General features: G+C 38.8%; 2 protein-coding genes across 4 annotated transcripts in view; both read right to left on the bottom strand.

Moving 5' to 3' along the window:
* LOC131163845 (U-box domain-containing protein 24-like) overlaps positions 1-21,030 on the bottom strand; it is a 39,138-nt gene extending 18,108 nt beyond the window's left edge. For 2 of the 3 annotated variants that reach the window (XM_058120641.1, XM_058120639.1), the window contains exon 1: positions 20,884-21,016. The gene's annotated coding sequence lies outside the window, so the exon portion shown is untranslated. Of the gene's footprint in view, positions 1-20,883 lie in introns of all 3 variants that reach the window. The other variant, XM_058120640.1, reaches the window with a different exon arrangement.
* Positions 12,363-14,720, bottom strand: LOC131163574 (putative disease resistance RPP13-like protein 1). Its single transcript, XM_058120166.1, has 7 exons — positions 14,246-14,720; positions 14,092-14,178; positions 13,791-13,999; positions 13,291-13,535; positions 13,065-13,211; positions 12,736-12,775; positions 12,363-12,647 (listed from the first exon to the last, which is right to left on the bottom strand). Exons 1-7 carry the CDS (start codon positions 14,718-14,720, stop codon positions 12,363-12,365), a joined length of 1,488 nt encoding a protein of 495 aa, XP_057976149.1.
* Positions 21,031-23,400: the final 2,370 nt, after the last annotated feature.

Below are 23,400 nucleotides of genomic sequence, written 5' to 3'. Positions count from 1 at the left end.
CTATAAAATGTGTCATTCTGGGCCACTCATGTACTCAAAAGGAATATCGTTGTTATAGTCATGTGTTGCATCACTGCAGATGTTACCTTCTTCAAGTATACACCTTACTACACCCAGTTCCTGAGTGCTTCTGAACACAATGAGTCTCTTTCTCTACCTAATCTTCCAGATTCTACTTTGTTGTTATTGTCCAACCAACCATCTAAGTCTCCATGTAGTTTGAGTCTTTTTCATCATCTCGAACATCCTAATTTGCAGGTGTATTCACGACAGCAGCTCCAAGGAAGAGAGTCCCCTTTAACTTCTACTACCAATCCTTTGGTTTTCTTGTCTAATGATCATATTCCTATGATGTTGTGTAACGCCCCAACTTGGGTCTGCCAAGGAGCACTGCGTCTCTCCTCCTCCACCTGGACCAGACAACAAGGGGTGGGCCTTATTTGACTAATGACTGGCCCCACAAACTAACACGTGTCCTTTTCAGTGTGTTTTGTTCTAACTCACACACTTTCTGATAAAACTTCTCAGAAGGTCACCCATCCCAAGATTACTCCAAGTCAAGTATGCTTAACCGTAAAGTTCTTATGGGAAGGCTCCCAAAAAAAAAAAGTGCACCTTATTGATATGGGTAGTAACATCTAATCCTTTTTAAGTCTTTCTTCCACGGGGTATCACATTCTCCCCCACTTACAGAACGCAACATCCTCATTGCAAACCCACATTTCCAAACCCAAGCGATGAGAATTTCATCACACTTCCGGCTGGGTAATTACTCTAATACCATTTTGTAACACCCCAACCTGGGTCTGTCAGGGAGCACTGTGTCTCTCCTCCCCCACCTGGACCAGACAATAGAAGGGTGGGCCTTATCAAACTAATGATTAGCCCCACATACCAACACGTGTCTTTCTCAGTGTGTTTTGTCTTCACTCACACATTTCCTGAGAAAACTTCTCAGAAGGTCACTCATCCCAAGATTACTCCAAGCCAAGCACGCTTAATCGTGGAGTTCTTATGGGAAGACTCCCGAAAAGAAAGGTGCACCTAGTTGATATGGGTAGTAACATCTAATCCTTTTTAAGCCTTTCTTTCACGGGGTATCACATGTTGATCCTCCCATTACTGTTCTGAAAGGTAAACGCACACGTTCCCAACATCCCATTTCCAATTATGTGTGTTATGACTTCTTATCACCCTCCTACTATTGTTTTGTTACTTCTCTATAATCTACTACCCTCCTAAGCTTGTTTGGGAAGCCTTAGTCCACTCTGGGTGAAGGAATGCTATGGTTGAAGAGATGAATGCTTTATAAGACAATGGCACTTGGGACTTGGTATCTCGTCCCCCTGACAAGTTTGTGGTTGGTTGTCGCTGGGTATACACAGTGAAAGTCAACTATGATGGTTTTGTGGCTCGTCTAAAAGCCTGTCTTGTTGTTGAGGGGTATACTTAGGTGTATGGTTTGGATTGTTCTCAAGGTTGTTAAAATCGTGACTTGAGTGTACGATTCTACAACTCAAATTCACCCCTATGATCCAACTCCCAAGGAAAATCACATTGCATTAGAATCGTGGCAAAATCGTATATGAATCAGTGGAATCGTAGGATCTAAATCGTAAGTAGAATCATTATGATCCTACAGTGTTGCTTGGATTGGGCCTTTTCCCTCTTTGGGCTTGAGTTGTAAGTGTTAAACAACCACTTTACCTAAAAGCTTGAGCTGTTAGGTTGTGGGCCAACAATGTATATCAAACTTTAATACTCCCCCGCACGTGTAGCCCGGCAACACATGGAGAGATAAAGACACAATAATATCTCCCATTATAGGAAATACAACAATTTTTTAAATACCACACAACAAATGTGGGCAACATGACTAGAACCCAAAACCTCCTGGTAACTAGCTCAGATACCATGTTAGATTACCAACTTAGGCAGCTTCGTGATCACCATCCCCAACACCTAATCCTGCACAAGACAACCACCATGAGAAAAATGAACACCATAGTTATTATCTACCAATTGTCCAACAGGAATCAAATTGGTAGACAATCCAGGAGAGACAAAAACATCGCAAGATGAAGAGCCCAAATTACCAATAGCAGTAATTGGAAGAGTACTGCCATCATCAATCTGACTATTTTGCGTGTCTCTATACTTACGAACACCATGGAGACCCGTCATATTACCAGTCATATGATTAGAAGCGCTTAAATCAACAATCCAAGAAGTTGAGTTAGTAGTCGTACCTTGCGCCTAGGGCCGTAAAAGCAGACACAATCATCTGGTGGACCATTGTTGGTGTGAGAACAAACGAATCAGAGCTTACAGTGGGTGGCGCAGAAGAAGAAGAAGAAGAATGAACAGCAGCCTGAAAAGCTTGGGATTGGCGATTTTGAGGCCGCACTCGACAGTCTTTGATAATATTGCCTTATTTCTAGCAATTGTTACAAACTTTCTTAGGACAGTTACGAGCAATATGACCAAACTTCTTGCAATTGAAACACTGAAACATGTTCCTCCCTCTCCCTTGTGCTGCATATGCTACATTCATAGCCTTAGAAAATACCTTCTTAGAAGTCATACCCATCTGAGTGGATAACCGCTGTTCTTCACACAATAAATCTCCCAAAAAAATATCCAAAGAAGGAACCGGATTACGGTTCAATAAATTAGCTCGAACATGCTCAAATTCAAGTCAAAGTTTCATCAAAAACTGATCGCGTTGACTCTCAGCATGAACTACTTGAAGAGCAGCAAGTGCCGTAGGGGGAACCTTAGCATGAACAATAGCAGAATACTCGCTCCAAAGATTAATAAAAACTAGAATAAAATTGTTCAATAAGTAAATTACCTTGATTGTAATTACTAATTTCCAACTCCAATTGGAACTTCCAAGCAATGTGATCTTGGTGATAAATACGGTAGAGATAAATCCCACATAGCCTGATTCGTAGTAAAACAACAAAGATTGGTCACAAGGTGAGACTCAATCGTCCCCAACAACCAAGAGATCACCTTAGCATCCTTGACCTCCCATTGTGCAAATTCCTTTTCATCAATGGGAACTTGAGTAGAACTATCAATATGATTTGATAATTCGTTCCCTTTCAAGAATATTTTAAATTGGAATTCCCACGTAGGGAAATTCTTTCTAGTAAATCGAACAATAGTCTTTTCAATAGACATGATGAAAGGAACTAAAAATATAAGCCCAAGCATTCAACCAAATAAACGGAAAGCCTAACTCAAATTAGGTCCAAATCCAAATAATAAGAGGTCCACAGACACAACTAGATTACAAAAGCCCAGCAGAAATTTAAATTAAAAAAAAAAAAAAACCAAATCAAAAGCAGAAGGCCCAGATCAAACGCAGAAGCCTAACTCGAAATACCTGCCCTGTGTGAAAAACAACACAGCAGAGGAAGAAACACAGCACCTTCGTCGATCACACCAGGAGGAGTCGAAGCTGCTGACCACCACAAAAATTGCCGACAGCTACAAAGATGTCCAGCCACCATGAGAAAAAGCACCGAGATGAGTAGCCCGCAACCAAGGACAGCGTGCACAACTAAAAAAAAAATTCCGGCAGCCCCCAACAAAACTCAAAACTACCAAAGTTGACACCACAGAGAAGATCGACGCCCACGAAAAGCAAGAAAGAACTTGCTGAAACCGAGAATTTTTGTTTTAAAGAGTGATGAGAATCGCACCCAATGATAAAGACCAAAACGATGGAATCAGAAGAGGGGCTCTGATACTTGAGTTAATTAAGCAATTACAACAGCATCTCAAGGCCTCTTTTCACATGAAAGATCTTGCTCACCTGCAGTACTTTCTTGGCCTTGAGGTGCAGCTTACTCCGACTAGTATGCTGTTACACCAGCACAAATACACGCAGGAAGTGATTCTCCAATCAGGTAACTCTGTTCTTATTTCCTTGGAATCTTAAGCTTCGTTAGGAGGAAGGCGAGCTTCTATCAGATCCATCCTTGTATCAGCAGCTTGTTGGGAGTTTGAACTACTTAACGATTACTCGTCCTGATATTTCGTTTGTTGTACAGCAAGTCAGTCAATTTATGCAGGTTCCCTGACATTTTCATTTAGCCGCTGTCCGCCGCATTATCCGATATCTGAAGGGCACCTTTACACGCAGATTGTTCTTCTTAAGGAATCTTCCTTACAGTTGGTGGGGTATAGTGATGCTGATTGGGCCGAATGTGCGGATACTCGTCACTCTGTTACTGGCTGGTGCATGTTCTTTGGCAATGCACTCATTTCTTGGAAGAGTAAGAAGCAAGATAGAGTTTCCAAGTCCTCCACTGAGTCTGAGTATTGTGCTATGTCTTCCGGATGCTCTGAGATTACATGGCTTCGTGGGTTATTGGGTGAACTTGGTTTTTCTCAACTTCATTCCACTCACCCCTTTTACCAAATGAGTACCAACAAAGTCCACCACATCAAAATTAGGCTCAGGGACTAGGGAAGGGACAAAGACCCCTATTTATCAATTCTTTCATCTAGTTTAAATTGTGTTTAATATCATTAGCACCCCCTTGCACAATTTTAGAAAACAATAGAATACACTCTTCCCCATATAGTTGTGTTTTGCGAAGGTTCATCTCTCTACCCTAAAGCTTCCACTCCCTCTCCTTTGGAGCTTTCCTCTGTAAGATGATACCAATGCTATTCAGATCGCCGCTAATCATGTCTTCCATGAGCGTACGGAACATATTGAAGTCGATTGCCATTCCATACGTGAATCTTTTGACAAATGAGTGATTACTCTTCCTCACATTTCCTCCGAATGTCAACTGCAGACATATTCACTGAAGCTCTTTCTCAGCACCGGCATGAGTTCTTGGTTGACAAATTGATGCTTCTTGATCTACCAGCATCAATTTGAGGGGGTATGTTACGGCGATAATTTAGGATAATTAGGCTGTAAATAATTTAGTTGAAATATTTTAGTTTATATTTAGATTGTATATAGCAGAAACTTAGGCTGTAAATAATGCTGAAAATGTAGCAGCATTGAGGCGCTGAAAATTAGGCTGTAAATCTGGCAGCATTTAAGCACTGAAAATGTGCTGAAAATCGGGCAACAACTATGTAAATCTCTTCTATATAATGAAAGCAAACCAGATGGAAAGGGTATTCAGACCAAAATTAACAGTAAGGCCCAATATGTGTTTTTATTGTACCAAAGGGCCCAAAGTTTTAGCATTAAGCCCAAAATCTTGCAATCTAGGGCAAAATAGCTCCCAGCTGCTCTGTTCAAGTTGTTCGGCAGCTTTGGTGTTCGATCAATCGGCAGCAACCAGCAATTCAGCAAAGCCTTCGAAGTTCGAACACTATCGTCTCTCTCTGACTCACCTCTAATCTAGTCGACTACTCCTGTAACAGTCATGTTCATGTTCAATCTGCAGTTCAGCACTCTCCACAGTCGACTCTTCTGGCAGCACTCAGTTCTGATTGTTCTTTGGTGTTCGACTCCTTTCTTCAGTCCTCTTCTCTCTATCGAACGCCTCAGCAGCCAGCAGAGTCAGCACTCTTCTGTCTTCAACCAATTTCTAGGTATGCTTGAGCCTTGAAAAGAAATTCATTCAGCAGAATCAACACTCAGCAGTGAGCTACAGCCAGCTACAACTACTGAGCTCTGTTTTTCTCCTTCTTCCTCTGTTTTTTTGCTGAGTTCTTCAAGAAAGAATCAGCAATCTCTTTTAGTCATTTAACTTCATTGAAATTTTCTATTTTTGATTGGTGATTGATTTGGTTATTTTTTTGTGAACTTGACAACTTGGGTTGTTCAAACTTCTAAGTTCTAACTTCCAAGAGACTAAGGCTAGTGTTGCAGACTTGCAGGTTGCAGCTGTACTTACTGCTTAGTGCTTACAGAATACAGATTTACAATATTGTGTTCTCTTCTGATTACTGCTTAGTGCTTACTAATACTACACCTAAGCTGTGTAAGCACCTATCACTATCATGTCTAGTGGTGCTGGTGGATCAGGGAAGTGTCAAAAGAAATATAGTGCTGGTAATAGGTCTGATGTTGGATGGGAGCATGTTATTGAAGTGAATAATGATACAAAGAAGGTGAAAAGTTGGTATTGTGGAGTTAATCGATATGGTGGTATATATAGGCAAAAACACCATCTTGCCGGAACTAGGAAAAATGTTGAACCTTGCGGCAAAGTTCCAGAGGATGAGAGGAGAAAATTCCATGACATTTTGCAAGCCCAATCCCAGGAATCTCAAAGGAGAAAAAAATCCATTCATAGTTTAGAAGATGACTCTTGTGAAGAGGTGCAACCAGTAACAAAAAGAGGTAAAAGTAAATGGAATAATGGATGGTTTTTTCTCCAAATCCAGCAATCAAGCAACGCTAAATCAAATTTTCAAGAAAGGAGATCGGGATAAAATTTGTCAGCAAATTGCTAGATTTTTCTATACTAGTGGCATTTCACTCAAGTGTGTGAAGAATCCAGAATTTTTGGTAATGCTTGATATGGTTGGGAAATATGATCCCAGACTTAGACCACCTTCCTATCATGAAATTAGGGTGGAATTTCTCAAAAATGAAGTAATGAGGGTTACGTTTTTGATTGAAGAGTATAAGTTAGAGCAGAGGAGAATGGGTTGCACTAAGAAAATGATGTTCCATTTGTAACTTTTTGGTGAATAGCCCTAAGGGAACGGTCTTCTAGTCATCAATCGACACTTCTGAAAACTGCTGAAAAGGTCTTTGAAATGCTAGATGAGGATGTAGAAAAGGTTGGAGAAGAGAATGTTGTCTAAATAGTGACAGATAATACTTCAAACTACAAATTAGCCAGTGAGATGCTAATGGAGAAACGGAAAATTTTGTTTCAAACACCTTGTGCAACACATTGCATTGACTTGATCTTGGAAGACTCAGAAGAAGCTTCAAGTACATCGTGTGACTATTGCAAAGGGTAGAAGCATTACAACATATATATACTTTAGGACCATGCTGATTACTTGGTTAAAGGAGTTTACTAAAGGAAGGGATCTCCTTAGACCAGCTGTGACATGCTTTGCATGCTTTGCCACTGCATACTTGACTTTATCTTGCCTTGTTGAACATAAAGGATCTTTGATTTCTATGTTTTTTCTCAAATAAGTGGACCTCTAGTCAGGGTTTGAAGCTTCAAAAAAAGGGAAGAAAATTCAAAGGATTGTGTTGGACACTCAAGGTTTTTGGCCACATGTCGCTACTTGTCTGCGAGCTGCATTACCACTAATCAAGGTATTGAGGATGGTAGATTCAGATGCAACACCGGTAATGGGGCTTATTTATGAGCAAATGGATCGTGCAAAAGAAAAAATACAATTGAACTTCAATAACGTTCAAAGGAGGTAACTCAAGTATCTCTTGTTAAAATTGGTTTAATAATTAATATGCAACAAGAGTACTTTTAAAATGTTAGGTCTCTTATTTTAGTTGTTCTCGTTTTAACATTTGTTGTAGTTATCAACCAATTTGCGGCATCATTGATGAGAGATGGGAGCTTCAACTCCATTGGCCATTACATGCTGCAGCCTACTTTTTGAATCCCCACTATCATTATAGCCCAAATTTTAAGGTAGATTCGGAGGTTAAGATTGGCCTATACAAATGCATGCAAAGAATGGTGCATGACCCTAAAGAAAGAGTCAAAATAGATATGCAACTTGATAAATTTAGGAATGTTGTTGTTCTCTTTGGCATTGAACAGGCAAAAATGACAAGATCTCTAGCTTATTGGTGGGAATCTTACAGTGATGAGTGTCTTGAGTTGAAAAGGTTTGCAATCCGAATATTAAGCTTAACATGTAGTTCATCTGGCTATGAGAGAAATTGGAGTGCAATTGAGATGGTACTAACTTTCCAAATCTCTTTGCATTAAAATCTACATAATATTTAAAAATATGAAACTTTTGAATTACAAACTTGTCACTAAAAAATTATAATAGACTAATAGTATTGTGTATTTGACCATTTGTATAGGTGCATAAAAAGAGAAGAAATTGTTTGCACTAGACGAGGATGAATGATTTGGTTTTTGTTATGTATAATTTAAAGCTAAAGGAAAGGCAAGCTAGGAGGGAGGTTGCTTCTAAAGCTACCAATTTGTGTTTTGATGATATCCCATCTAATGGTGAATGGATAACAGAAAGAGAAAGTCCTACTCTTCCACCCAATGGAAGATGGTTGAATGTTCTTGATAGTGCAGCTTGTAAAAGAGCCTCCAATGGTGACGAAAGAGATGAATCTTGGGATGATGGAGAATTCATTACAAGGACTCTACAAGAAGCATGTGAGTTTAGAAAACTTTGTGTAAATATATATATATATATATATTTTAAAAGCAAAACCTCATTTGACGTAAAAAAAAATTATAAACTCATAAATTTGTCTTCATTTGTTCATTGTTTTGAATAGGTGATTCAAATATTGATGTTGGGATAGAAAACGAAGATGAAATACAAATTCATGAAGTTGATGATAATGGCAATGAATTTGATGAACCCATGACTGATTCAAGAAATGAAGCATCCAATACATTTGATGATGATGAGGTCCACAACGTCGATGGTGATATTGATGATGAACTAGATGAAAACATTGATGATGATCTTGATGCATATGGCTTAGATTGTCCCGAAATTGACGACCTAGCTTGATAATTTTAGGCTTTTAGTTTTGTTTGTTGGTTGGTTGTTATTAAAACTTGTTTAAGTTTGAATTGTTAATTGGTTGTCTTAAGAATTGCATATTTGGATGGTTTGAATATTGAGTTTTAATTGTGTTATTTGGGAAGTTGGGAACTGAGAATTTTGTTGTGGGGCAAGGGGCAACTAGAAAAGGTGCACCTAGGAGGGGTTTTTTATATCAGGATTAGGGTCACACTTACATGGATATACAGATGCAGATTAGGTTGGATCGCCTTCCGACCGGAGATCCACAATCGGGTATTGTATCTTAGTTGGTGGTAATTTGGTTTCTTGGAAGAGTAAGAAACAAAGTATGGTGACCAAGTCAAGTGTTGAATCAAAATATAGGTCTATGGCTCACAATACTTGTGAACATGTATAGTTGAAGAACATGTTGGAAGAATTGGGTTTTTCATATTCTCAACCTATGAAGTTGATGTGTGATAATCAAGTTGCACTTCATATTGCCTCCAACCCAATCTTTCATGAGTGGACGAAACACATTGAAGTTGATTGCCACTTTGTTCAAGAGAAACTTGTGCAAAAGCTCATTATAACCGCTTATGTGAAGTCTGATATGCAACTTGCTGATTTGTTTACCAAAGTTTTGGGAGGTACTTGTGCTAAAGTTATTTGTAACAAGCTAAAATATGAGTCATGACATTTATGCTTCAGCTTGAGGGGGAGTGTTAGAGGTTCTTTTTGTCTTTTAGTATTATTATTATTATTGTGTTAGTATGTTAATTAGTAAAAGTTACTAAGGGTATTATTGTCATTAGAATTATTTGATTTGTATTATAAATAGAGGGAGAGACATATCTTCAAGTTACGTCATTCATTTTAATCAAAATCTCAACACTAATATTTGTTGGAAGCACATAAAATATGTAAACATAGAAATTGTTCACAAGACCTGGAATCCAAAAGGCAATAAATATTTCTTCAATGATTATTGAATCAAAGGATTTTTAAAATTCACACTCAATAGTAAATAGGTTGAAGCCAAGACTTCAAAGAATTTATTCAATTTGGGGAAAGGGAGGGGGAAAATGATTAAACTTGAAATAAAATAAAAATCACATATTTTTGAAGAGCACTTTTGAGTTTTTTTTTTTTGGGGGGAGGGGGGGTTATGGGTAGAAGAGGAAAATGATTAACTTGGAATAACAAAATAAGCATCTGATTTTTTTAAGAGTGATAAAATGAGTAAATAACCCTCCCAAATGGCAGGAAGATCCCAACTGTTCTCCTCATATTGTCCATTTTCATTGCAATAGCATCTCAAATAACAATAGTAGCAAGTATGATGCCATTAGCAGATATATCAGCGTACAGCTGCCTCAGTCTTATGTTAAGCTTGTGTGTGCAGACTTGTTAAAAAAAAGGAGGAAGAAGATGAAAGAGAGAAAGCGAAAGAAGAAGAAGAAGAAGAAGCTGCATTTAAAAATAAATAGATCACACTAGTGAATAGTATAGCATGTATTATAAAATTTCCCTAAAATGTCAAAGAATACCATTCTAAACACCGCTGACCTGTTCAAGTTACCGTTACTAACAGCAGAATTCAAGTATCTCAGTCATTTGCAAACGAGGTAGTCCGTATTTGTGAGCATGAAAGTAAAGTATTGAATTTGGAAGTGTGCGAAATTTAATAAACTTTAATAAAATTTTACATTGTGTTATGTGCAAATACACAATTTCAAATCCAAAACTCAAATTTCACTCCAAAAACAGTGCAGGCTGCAGCAGGAAATTGGGCATTAATGTATTTAAAGAGAAGAAGCAGGGTGATGTTGCAGATGCACTGGTGCCACAAGGATCTTAATTCATTCCTTCAACCATCATCCAAGATAAATGAATGTGCCAGCAACTAATATAAGCGAAGTCAGAGATGATAAGGTCACATGCCAGCAATTAATATACCTAAAAATTAACCATGTGTACGAAACTAATGTTTAAAATCGAACTACTGCTTGTTTGAGGATAAGTGGCTTGGAATGTGTCACTCATAAGTATTACCTACAGTCTTATTCTTCAATCAATTTGTATGCAGGGGATATGGGCAATCTTGGGCCAATGTTCTCGTTTATCCTTTAAACACAATTGTTTTAGATGAGGGCAGCCAGAGATGAGTAGTTTTCCAAGTGTGGGAGGCAGCCCTTCCCTCAGCAGGAAACCAAGCTTAGGAGATCAGCAGATGTGCAATTCTTGTAGAGATGTCAGGTTACAGAATGCTGCAGACTGCGATTCTAAATTCAAGTGACCTAAGATGTAAAGTTCAGTCAAAGTTGCAAGTAGGAGACGATCATCGAAGCTTGGGCGTCCACCCCAAATAAGGAATGCCTGGTGACGGTTGAGTTTGTGCAGTCCCCATTCTGACATGGGCACCTCCAGACTGTTCAAGGCACTGATTTCAAGCCAGACCAGGTTGGAAGGCCACTCCCCTTGGGGGAAGGACATTAGACCTGGACATTCACACATTGTTAGACATTGAAGATGCGTGAGGTTGTTCATCTGGGATGGAAGGTACTTGAGATTCACACAGTGGAGAATTTGAAGCAATTCGAGATTGTGGGTGAGCAAGCCTGTTGTTGGAAAGGACTCCAGCCTCTCACATTCAAATATTTGCAGTGTAGTGAGATGCATAAGGCTGCCAGGTAACGTTTTAAGACTTAAGACACATTGAGATGTGAGGAGTTTCAGGGGAGATATTGTTGCAAAGAAGCAGCATCCTATTCTCCAAAATCAATTCTAGTTGCCTTCAGTCACCAATTTCTAACCACTTCAGGAAGGTAGGCAAAGCCCCCGTCAGGAAGGACATCAGAGATGAGCATCCTGTGATCACTAGATGTTCAAGGTGACACATATCGTCGCTGTTGTTGCCACTTGTACCAGTTTTCTGTGTCATCATCCCATCAGCAGGTAAGGATTCCAAAGACTCACAATCCCTGATGAAAATACGACGTAGTTTAGAAGGTAAACCCATTTTGGGAAAGCACGTGACTTTCAGACATCTCTCGATGGTCCACTCTTTTAAGGAAGTGCACCACCCTTTTCCCGGTTCAAAATTTAATTACGCAGCCAATGACACAAGATGCTCACAATCTTGTATATCCAAACTTCAGAGAGAAGCAAGATTTTCTACTGATCCAACACTGCCTCTCTTCCATATACATGTTAGGTTTGAAATGCCTCCAAGAGTCGGGGTGAATAGAAAGGTAAGTCCCAGTAAACCTCTAAGCACCAACCCCTTACAGCCTCCTACCCATAAATCACAGAGATGGGGCAGCCTCAGGCATGAAACCCTGGTTAATTTGGGACATTCACTTATTCTAAGCTCACTTAAGGAAGGAAATCTTCCATCAGCTGAATCTTCTAGCTCAGCCCCAGTTTTTATAGGCAAACACCACCCCTCCTATTCTCAAAAGTCAGCATCTCTAAGGACTGAAATGGTTTAATAGAAGGATAATCATGCCCGTATAACTCAACACCCACACTTCTAACTTCATGCACACCTTCTATGTGCAGGCAAGCGATGGCAGCGATGTACATTTTCTACAATTACTAAGACTGACCTTAACCATACTGGAGAATGACAGATCCCCCATCCAACTAGGGAAATTTCTGCCACCATAATGAGATCATATTGATTCAATGACCCGCATTTCATTTCTTTCTTTTCGTGAATCATAAAACTTGTTGGTCCATTCCATCTTCAGCCCATCAATGTCCTCCTTATCTTTCAAATTTGCAGCCCATGCATCCTCAATATCAACAACATCGTGTAACCCTGAAATGGCAAGTTCACCATGCAGAAACAGAAAGTCACTCAACTTCCTTATATTCAACCTTCCGCTACCTTGGTGCACAACAAAGTTGGATAACTTTTGCAAGTTTCTCAAACTTCCTACTCCCAAAGGCATTTCCTGCAATTATGTCGTATCAGTAATATCAAGATAGCGTAGACCTAATAAGTTTCCAATCCCAATGAGCAACTTACTGAGCTGCCTGCACCCATGCAATATCAACGTCTGCAGATTGCACAGAGAAGTCACTGATTCAGGCAGCAATTTGATTGAGGCATAGGATAAATTAAGATACTGGAGATGTTTTAATTCACCAATCAAATCTGGGAGCTCACTTATTTGATAATTACTCAAAGAGAATACCCTTACGTATGTCAATTTTGGTAACAAATCATGCAACATCTTGGTGGTTAAATAGTTTTTATATTGCAGCAATTTGCAATGTGGTGGCAAAGATGGAATCGGAGTTTCAATAGGTAAAGATAAAAATGTTTGTAAACATTTCCCTTCTAAAATGCATCAAATTTTTTTATAGACCTCGTGTCTGTGAGGCATGAAAGATGAAAGATGAAAGATGAATGCCAAGTCTTCTCAGGAATGGCACACTGCCCATTTTTCTCCAGATTATCATCCAAATGGAAGCATAGTTCTCCAATGACCGATTTAGCAAGATCATTAATGAGGCTATGCATCACAAATTGTGATTTATTGCTGACTGTTGAAACAATGACCCTGATAAAAGAACATTAAAGTTATCATTTACCCAGGTCTTCCATTCGTGGCCTTCCTAGCTTTTGCACTGTCTCTCAGTTGGGGCAAAAAGCTCTCAGCTATCCATAGCAAAACTAGCTCATCCTTATCAAACTCATAATCTTTTGGGAATACTGAGCAGTAAGCAAAGCACTGCTTCAAATAGGAAGGAAGATGATAGTAGCTCAATCTCAAAGCCGGAAGAATGCCGCTTCTCTCTCCAGGTAAGTCCCAGATCTTATTCTTCAATACTGCTACCTGTTCATCAGGATCTGATTTATTACACAAAAGGCAACCAATGGTCTTTGCTGCCAACAGTAAACCTTTGTACCTATTAGGTAATTGCTCAACAATTTCTCTCAAGTTGGGATGTGCCTCAAAATTTAATGCTAAGTGCATGTGGGGTGAGTATAGTTAAACTATCTTCATCCAACAATTTCTCAAGAGGGAACGATGAGATGGCCCTCACAATTGATGCAACGCCATTATTACAAATTGTGACAATAAGTTTACTTCTCCGTTATCCAGCTCCAAAAGGACGCATAAGAGCTCCCATTCATCATAACTCTCATTCCAGACATCATCCAAAATGATAAGAAATTCCTTGCCTGACAATTTCTCTTCCAGCTTCACTTGAAGCAAATTTAGATCCTTGACATCTTGTCTTGTTTCTGAACAGACTGCTTGTAAAATTGAAGCAGTTACTTTGATACCATCAAATTCTTCAGAAACACAAACCCATGCTTCAAACTCAAAACAATCCTTTACATTTCCATCATTCTAGAAGAGCTGAGCAAGAGTTGCTTGCCAACACCTCTCATACAGACAATGGGAATAACATGAACTCTGTGATAAGATGCCTCCACTCTCAGCACCAAATCGAGAATTGCCTTCTTATCACCTTCCCCCATGGACACAAGATTCATCCACCAAAGAAGTTGTGGGTAGTCTTTCCCTTCCTGTTTTGCCTCTGTAATTGGATTCTTCTCCACCAGATCCGAACAACTCCAAATGATCTTTTTGGGTCACAATATCTTGCAATCTACCATTGATCTCCTTTATTTTGGACCCCACCTTGAACCTAATGGTCATTGGGTTTAAAGCAGTGCAGCACCGGGGAATGAAAGCCCACACCTTATTTGTGCTGGCTTTATTTTGTGCCAACAGCTTGCACTGCATAGCCTCAGTGGCAAACTCATCCAAGATGTCCTCCACATCACAAGAGTCTTTGAGCTTCCCAAGCCAGATTTTCACAAGCTGGTTCATTGTCTGCTTTTCCTCTGCATCATTGAGCACAGCATGAATTTTTTGCAATTCATTCACCCACTTAAGGGCAGTGTGAATCTGCTCTTGGCATGCAAACTTGTGCAGCTCTGTGGATGCCAACTTCTCAAGTGGCAGCTCAAGTGAAGCAGATGCAAGGGCTTCTCCAACAAAGGGCATGGCTGCTTTGTTGGGGTTTCAAGAAAAGAAAATGGCATGCACAGGCAGAGAGGGAGAGAGAGAGAGCAGAAACAGGGAGCAAAAGAGGAATATATTGATTTTTTGATTTGTGAGAGTAACGGCCAAATGTCAAATGGTGGATTTCACATGGAAAGGAATTGAGGTAAAGTAACACTGGAGGGCTTTACCCTTCCCAGAACCTACAAGCAGAGGAGAGCACAAAAACCCAAAGGGAGGCAGGCAGAGAACTGAAGAAGTGTATGAACAGTGAAATATTAAACAAATTTAGGGTTCTTAATTATTACAGTTGTATTTGTTGGGTTATTTCCTTCCATGTGGAGGAAAGCCCAAGTGGGTTTTATAACAAGCCAAAAGCCCAGTCCTTTAGTGTGATAACCTAAAGGAAGTTATAAAAAGAGAGGGGAGAGGGGAGCAGTCGCCACTTTCAAAAGAAAGAGAGAAAAACGTGGTTTTATTCTTATACTGTCCAGATTACATCAACACTCCGATCCCACTTTGTCCATCGTCCGATCAAGCTGAAATTTGGAGGAGAGGTTCATGACTCAAGGTGCTGCAATCTGAACGGTGGAGATCAGATTTTGAGCTCGGGAGTTGGGATTTGTGCCCGTGAACAGTAACTGCGATTTTGGTATATTCTCTCCAATTCTCTTTGTATTTGCCAAGATTGATGACATCTTGATGAGATATATTTGTAACCTCTAATTGCAATTAGAGAAAACTTTGTGTACCTATTATTTGGTTGATAGTGGAGATTTCAACTGGAGTCTAGACTAGGTCCAGTGGTTTTTCTTGCTCACACTAGGGAAATTTTCCACGTAAAAAATTGGTTGTGTTATTGTGGCTTGGTGTGATTTATTATTTTTCTTATTATTTTCAGCACGTATAAAAGTAGAGCTACACTATATTTGCTTGCATATAGGGAGAAAAATTATTCCGCTATGGTTGTTTATTGATATCTCTCCCAACAAAATGGTATCAGAGCCAAGTTGACAGATTGCCAAGTTGGCAGTTTGAGTTATAGAAGCAAATACTAGTAGAATGATTAATCTCAATGGTTCAAATTATCACATATGGAAAGGAAAAATGGAGGATCTTCTTTATGCGAAAGATTATTACCTACCGGTGTTTAATGCTGAAAAATTAGAAAAAAAAAGCCTAATGTGGAATGGACTTTGTTACATCGACAGATGTGTGGGTATATAAGGCAGTGGGTAGATGATAATGTTTTGAACCATATTAGTGGAGAGACAAATGCACGTTCTCAATGGAGTAAGCTTGAACAACTATATGTTAGAAAGACTAGAAATAATAAGTTGTCTCTAATTAAACAAATGATGGCTTTGAGGTACCAAGATGGGACTCCTTTATCTGATCACCTAAATACATTCCAAGGAATTATTAATCAGTTGACTGGAGTGGAAATTAAGTTTGATGATAAGATACAAGGGTTATGGTTGCTTAGTTCATTACCGGACTCATGGGAGACGCTCAGAACTTCATTGTCTAACTCCGCTCTAGAAGGTGTAATCACAATAGATATGGCCAAGAATTGTTTGCTAAATGAAGAGATGAGAAGAAAAACACAGGGATCCTCTTCACAGTTAGAGATCTTGGTTACAGAAAGGAGGGGGAGAAGTAAGAGCAGAGGTCCGATGAACAGAGATAACAGCAGAAGCAAGTCCAACAAGTTTGCAAATGTTGAGTGTCATCACTGCGGGAAAAAGGAACACATCAAGAAATATTGTAGGCAATTGAAGAAAGAAAACAAGAATGAGAAAGGGAAGGGAACGAAGAATGGAGATGACAAAGATGGTGATGATAGAGTTGCTACCACCACTCTTGCAGACTTCCTCATTGCTTATGATGATGAGATGCTAAATGTTGCATACCAAGAGACCAGTTGGGTGATTGACAGTGGTGCCTCCATTCATCCTACATCTCAGAAGGATCTCTTAACATCCTATAGATCCGGTGACTTTGGAACTGTAAAGATGGGCAATGATGGCTTGGTTAAAGTCATTGGAATTGGGGATGTGTATCTGAAGACAGATAATGGCATGAGTTTAGTTCTCAGAGATGTGAAGCATATTCCTGACATTCGTTTGAATTTGGTTTCTGCAAGTGAACTTGATGACGAAGGGCATTGCAGCACTTTCAGTGATGGCCAGTGGAAGCTCACCGGGTGTGCTATGGTTGTGGCTAGAGGCATGAAGCACTCTGCACTGTACGTTCTGCAAGCAAAGATCTCCAACAACATTGTTAATGCGATGGAGGATAATGGTATAACAAAGTTGTGGCACAAGAGACTAACTCACATGAGTGAGAAAGGATTAGTTCTACTGGGGAAGAAAAGTCTACTATGTGGACTGAAAAGTACACTTCTGGAAAGGTGTACTCATTGTTTGTCAAGGAAGCAGAGCAAAGTTTCTTTCAAGAATTCCCCTCATTCGAGAAAGTCAAAGATACTAGATTTGGTACATTCAAATGTGTGTGGCTCTATGAAGACGAGAACACTTGGTGGCTCCAGATACTTTGTGACCTTCATAGATGATCATTCAAGGAAGTTGTGGGTACATACCTTGAACTCAAAAGACCAAGTGTTGGTTGAGGTCAAGAAATTTCAAGCCCAAGTTGAGAGACAGACTGGGAAGAAACTGAGGTGCATCCTGACTAATAACGATGGAGAGTATTCTGATCCATTTGATGAGTATTGCAGACAGCAGGGTATTCGACATCAAAAGACCTTCGAAAACTCCTCAATTGAATGGCATGGCAGAAAGGATGAACAAAACACTAGTTGAGAGAGTGAGATGTTTGCTTTCACAAGCCCAATTGCCAAAATCCTTTTGGGGGGAGGTATTGAGCATTGTGGTTCATGTGTTGAATCTTACACCTTGTGTGTGTTCCTCTACAGTTTGATGTGTCAGACTGAGTTTGGATAGGTAAGGATGTTTCCTATAATCACCTACGTGTTTTTGGGTGTAAAGCATTTGTACATATTCCAAAAGATGAAAGGTCCAAACTTAATGAGAAAACGTGATAGTGTATATTCCTTGGCTACGGTCAAGATGAGTTTGGATACAAGCCTTATGATCCAGTTGAGAAGAAAATTGTGAGAAACAGAGATGTCGTGTTTATAGAAGATCAAACGATTCAGGATATTAAGAAGGCACAGAAATCTATGTCTCAGCAGGGTGACAGTTTGACTGATGTGGATCCAGTTCCTTTGAAGAATTTTCCATCTCAGATTGAGAATGATGTTCAGGATGACCACCAGGGTAGAGGTGATGTGGATGTTCCCTTACAGGTTCAGGGAGATGTTGAGACTGATGAGCAGTTGACAATGCCTGAGATTCCACCAGAGATTCCATCCAGGAGGTCTGCCAGAGACCAACATCCTTCCACTCAGTATTCAGTAGAACAGTATGTGTTATTGACTGACGGGGGAGAGCCCGAGTGTTTTGTAGAAGCCATGGAAAATGAAAACAAGACAGAGTGGGTTGAGGCAATGCAAGATGAGATGCAGTCATTACATGATAACTACACCTTTGAGTTAGTGAAGCTACCTAAAGGAAAAAGAGTTTTGGAAAACAAGTGGATTTGCAAAAAGAAGCCAAATAAGTTCTCTTCACGGCCATGGTACAAAGCTAGATTAGTTGTAAAAGGGTTCGATCAGAGAAAAGGTATTGACTTTGATGAGATCTTCTCTCCAACTGTAAAGATGTCATCGATCCGTATAGTACTCGGCTTAGCAGCTAGTCTTGACTTGGAAGTTGAGCAGATGGATGTGAAAATTGCCTTCCTTCATGGTGATTTGGAGGCAAAGATTTATATGAAATAGCCAAAGGGTTTCAGAGTGAAAGGGAAAGAGGATTATGTGTGCAAGCTGAAGAAAAACCTATATGGTTTGAAACAAGCACCAAGACAGTGGTACAAGAAGTTTGAGTCTATTATGGGGGAGCAAGACTACAAGAAGACAACTTCAGATCACTATGTATTTGTTCAAAAATTCTCTGATGATGATTTAATACTTTTACTGCTTTATGTGGATGACATGCTGATTATTGGCAAGAATGCATCAAGGATTGACCAGTTGAAGAAGCAATTAAGTAAGTCATTTGCTATAAAGGATTTGGGACCAGCAAAGAAAATTCTTGACATAAAAATCATTCGTGACGGGAGTGCCAAGAAGTTATATTTGTCACAGGAGGAGTACATTGAGAAGGTGCTTCAAAGGTTCAATATGGACAACACTAAAGTGGTTAGCTCTCCTCTTGCTACCCACTTCAGACTGAGTACAAATGAATGTCCTTCTACAGATAAGGAAAAGGAAGACATGGAAAGAGTTCCTTACGCCTCAACAATAGGAAGTTTGATGTATGCAATGATTTGCACAAGACCAAATATAGCCTATGCAGTTGGTGTAGTTAGTCGATTCTTGTCAAATTCGGGAAGAGAGCATTGGAATGCAATGAAGTGGATCATAAGATATCTTCAAGGCACTTCTAGTTTGAGACTTGGTTTAGGAAATGGACAACCATTGTTAGTTGGCTACACAGATGCAGATATGGCAGGAGATGTGAATACTCGTAAGTCTATTTTGGGTTATTTGATCACTTTTGCAGGTGGGACTGTAGCTTGGCAATCGAGACTTCAGAAGTGTATCGCTCTTTCTACGACAGAGACGGAGTTCATCGCGGCAGCGGAAGCGACTAAAGAGTTGCTATGGGCAACGAAGTTCTTGAGAGAACTTGGTTTCAAGCAGCAGAGGTATGTGTTGTTTTGTGATAGCCAAAGTGCTATTCATCTTACTAAGAATTCCAATTTTCATGCACGATCGAAACACATTGATGTACGATACCATTGGATCAGAGATGCGTTGAACGATTAGTTACTGGAACTTGAGAAGGTTCACACTGATGATAATGGTTCTGATATGTTGACAAAGACACTACCAAGGGAGAAACTTAAAGTTTGTTGTTCAATCGCTGGGATGGCAATTCCCTCCACATAGTCGAAAAATGGGAGATTTTTTGGGTTATTTCCTTCCATATGGAGGAAAACCCAAGTGGATTTTATTAAAAGCCCAAAGCTCAGCCCTTTAGTGTGATAACCTAAAGGAAGTTATAAAAAGAGAGAGGAGAGGGGAGGAGTCACCACTTTCAAAAGAAAGAAAGAAAAACGTGGTTTTCTCATACTGCCCAGATTTCATCAAGACTCCAATCTCGCTTCATCCGTGGTCCAAATGAGCTGAAACTTGGAGGAAAGGTTTACGACTCAAGGAGCTACAATCTGAACGGTGGAGATTGAATTTTGAGGTTGGGAGTTGGGATTTGTACCCATGAACAATAATTGCGATTTTAGTATATTCTCTTCAATTCTCTTTGTATTTGCCAAGATTGATAACATCTTGATGAGATATATTTGTAGCCTCTAATTGCGATTAGAGAAGATTTTGTGTACCCATTATTTGGTTGATAGTGGAGATTTCAACTGGAGTCTGGACTAGATTCTGTGGTTTTTCTTCCTCATACTGGGGAAGTTTTCCACATAAAAAATTGCTTATATTCTTGTGATTTATTATTTTTCTTATTATTTTCAGCACGTATAAAAGTAGAGATACACTATATTTGCTTGCATATAGGGAGAAGAATTATTCCGCTATGATTGTTTGTTAATATCTCTCCCAACAGTATTATGGGTTTTGATTAAAATCTCATATTACCAACCTTATTATTGGCGTATTGGAGGAGGGAAAAAAGCAAACATTAGAATTATAATTAAATCTGTGTGATTTCACAAATCACTATTCCATGAGATTTCAGAGTGTTGGAAATTTCTCATTACTTCGTGGGGAGTCACAGTAGGAAGGAGATCAATTGTGCAGAAGCAAAAGCATAAGAACATGGAATTCGTAGTGCTAATTTCGGAAAAAGTATCGCAACCTTTTGCCTACAAATCATTGATTTAAGTGCGATAAAGTAAAAGCATCAGAGCACGGAATTCGTGGTACTAATTTCGGCAAATTATTGCAACCCCTTGCACACAGATTATTGATTGAACTGAGAATCGTATAAAATGGACGATCGAATTGAAACAAAACGAAACAAACATTAGAAAGAAAAAGACAACCGTAGCTGACCTGAGAACGACGCCATGGCTGCAGTGTGAAGGTTGAAACCAGTTCTCGACTAGGATGTAAACGGGCGGATTTGGAGCAGAGGGGGATAACCCGGATCCGCCCGCGATCATTATTTGAATCGTAACCGTCTCCTCAAATATAAGAAAATATAAAATTTTGTTCTTAATTTATCTTATTTGTATATAATAATTATATTGTTGATAAAACATAATACTTTTAATAAAACAATAATAAATAAAATGAAGATAATACATTTAAAATTTATGAATAATAAAATAAAATTAGTATATTTATACATAAATAGGCATCCCCATTTATATGACACACACATTGTGTGCACTTCTCTATTTTCAAAACTTTTGAAAATTCTAGAGAAAAATAACAAAAAATTAAATAGTTTAAGGGTATTTTGGGATAGTTGTAAAATGCAGGAAAGCCTTTGAAAACAAAGATAAAAGCAAGAAGAATTGGGTTTTAAAAATATTTCGACTAATTTAAAAATTTTCATCAATTCACTACAGCTCATATCTCATTTAGTATAAGAGCGTGCATGAAAAATGATGAAGTTATATGTTCAAACATACACGTGCGACATATCTCATTTAACTCGACTATGTGCATGCAAATAATTATAATAGTAAATAAACAAACATACACATATGAAAATTAAAGTGCATAAAGTAAATGAGATAAAGAGAGAGCGACACAAGATCTGTTATCGAGATTCGGCCAAATCAGCCTACGTCCCCACCTTGGGCATACCCCCTAAGGATTACACTATCTCAGCTCACTTAAATGGGCGGACCAGAAGCTGTTATAACATTTCCTTACGGGGCAAGGTAAACCCTAACTCAATTACCAGGCTGAAGCCAACTAGTCTCCCTTAAAGGATAGAGAAACCCCAGTTCAATTTTCGGGCTAAACTGAACTGGTATCACTTACGGGGCTAAGACTTCCTAGTTCAATTCTAGGCTGAACCCAACCGATAAAATAAAAATCATTTTTTGTACATATTAAAACGCTTCTAATACAAGCATGAATGTACACATTAAAAACTCAAATACATACATTCTCTGATGATATGAAATTATGCTCACTAGAGTATGGGTGTTTTTCTCAAAGTGATATTTTCAATCTTTGAAGAAAATGTATATAATATATACTTCAAAAATTTGGACCCTAATAAAATATTCTCCCAAAAATATTTTTCAAAGAATAATCGGAGAACCTAGGGTTTTGGTTTTTCAAATGATTCTTGCAAGATAAAATTTTTGTATGAAAGCATAAATGCAAGAAGACCTTTTCAAGCACAAGAAAATATGAATGTAAAAATGTGTGCTTAAGTCTTTCAAAAAATTTCTCCAAGAATATTTATCAACAAAATAAACGAGAGAAATTTGAAGCTTAGTCTCAAAATGATTTTCAAAAAAATAAGGAACAAATGAGAGTAATATTGTAGAAACCCGAATCCAAAAAATAAAAGAAAATAAATATAAAGGAGATAAATAAAGGAAAATAAAAGAAAAAATAGAGAATTGGGTAAATCAGGGCCCAAACCAGAGACGGTTTTGTAAGTTGGAAGAAAATCGGCGCCGATTTTGGGTCAATAGGGCGAGTCAACCAAAAAACCAACGACGGTTTTGTGGGAATAGGGGAAACCGGTGCCGATTTTCTCCTGGGCTGCTCTTCTATAAATAGGAATGACCTCATTTTTTCAAGGAAACTCAAAAAATTTCCTATTTTGAGCTTTGCTAGGGTTTTTGGATTTCTTCATCAAAAGACTCCTACTGACTCCCACATGCTCCCAGATCATTCTCTCATCTTCCATGCCATAGGATATCGTAGTTTCACTGGTTCGAAAAGCTAAGGTTTTGAGTTTTCGGTCCGTTTCGGTTTCTGTTTCAAAAATAGGCAAGGGGATTAAGTTAATGCAGCATTTTAATGACTTTGAACCATACAAAATGTTTTTGGAGTAAGTATATTTATGTTTTCAGTTATTCTTTTGAAAACCGACTATTCAAAATGAGTTTTTCAAACCTAGGAAATATGATATGATATTTTGAGTGGAAATGAATGGTGGAAAGCTCGGTTTGATCCTACAAACCATTTATACAGTGTTCTTCATGGTTGCCCACTAGCTATGTTTTAATTATGGAAAATTGTGTGGCAGGTGAACACCAGTTTGAGAGTTATGGAAATACCATAAATGAGCGTGTTTGTATAATACTGAACTGTTTGCGAAATGTACTGGAACTGTGTATGAGAAATGTAGGGTTTTATGTGATGGCCGTGAGGGCCGAGTTTTATCAGACGGCCAAAGGCCGAAGTTTTATTCATCGGCTGAGAGCCAAGTTGTAACAGAGAGTCAAGGCCCGAGTTTGTATTAAATGGCGCGAGGTCGGGGTTTATAAAATGACAGACTTTATATGAAATCGGTTTAAAGTACAATTTTAATTACTTAAATTGCATGATATGCTCTAGGCACCCTGAGGACCCAATTGTTATGTGCACAATACC

The sequence above is a fragment of the Malania oleifera genome, chromosome 9, assembly GCF_029873635.1.
Source record: "Malania oleifera isolate guangnan ecotype guangnan chromosome 9, ASM2987363v1, whole genome shotgun sequence".
NCBI classification, from domain to species: Eukaryota; Viridiplantae; Streptophyta; class Magnoliopsida; order Santalales; family Ximeniaceae; genus Malania; species Malania oleifera.
This window is presented reverse-complemented; position numbering and strand designations above follow the sequence as displayed.

Excerpts from the sequence above, each read along its gene's own strand:
- LOC131163574 (XM_058120166.1), bottom strand. The coding sequence starts at position 14,720 with ATGCCCTTTGTTGGAGAAGCCCTTGCATCTGCTTCACTTGAGCTGCCA. Across the intron at positions 13,212-13,290 it reads GCCACGAATGGAAGACCTGG|CCTCATTAATGATCTTGCTA; the intron begins GTAAATGATAAC and ends TGTGATGCATAG. Across the intron at positions 12,648-12,735 it reads CAGACGTTGATATTGCATGG|GAAATGCCTTTGGGAGTAGG; the intron begins GTGCAGGCAGCT and ends ACATAATTGCAG.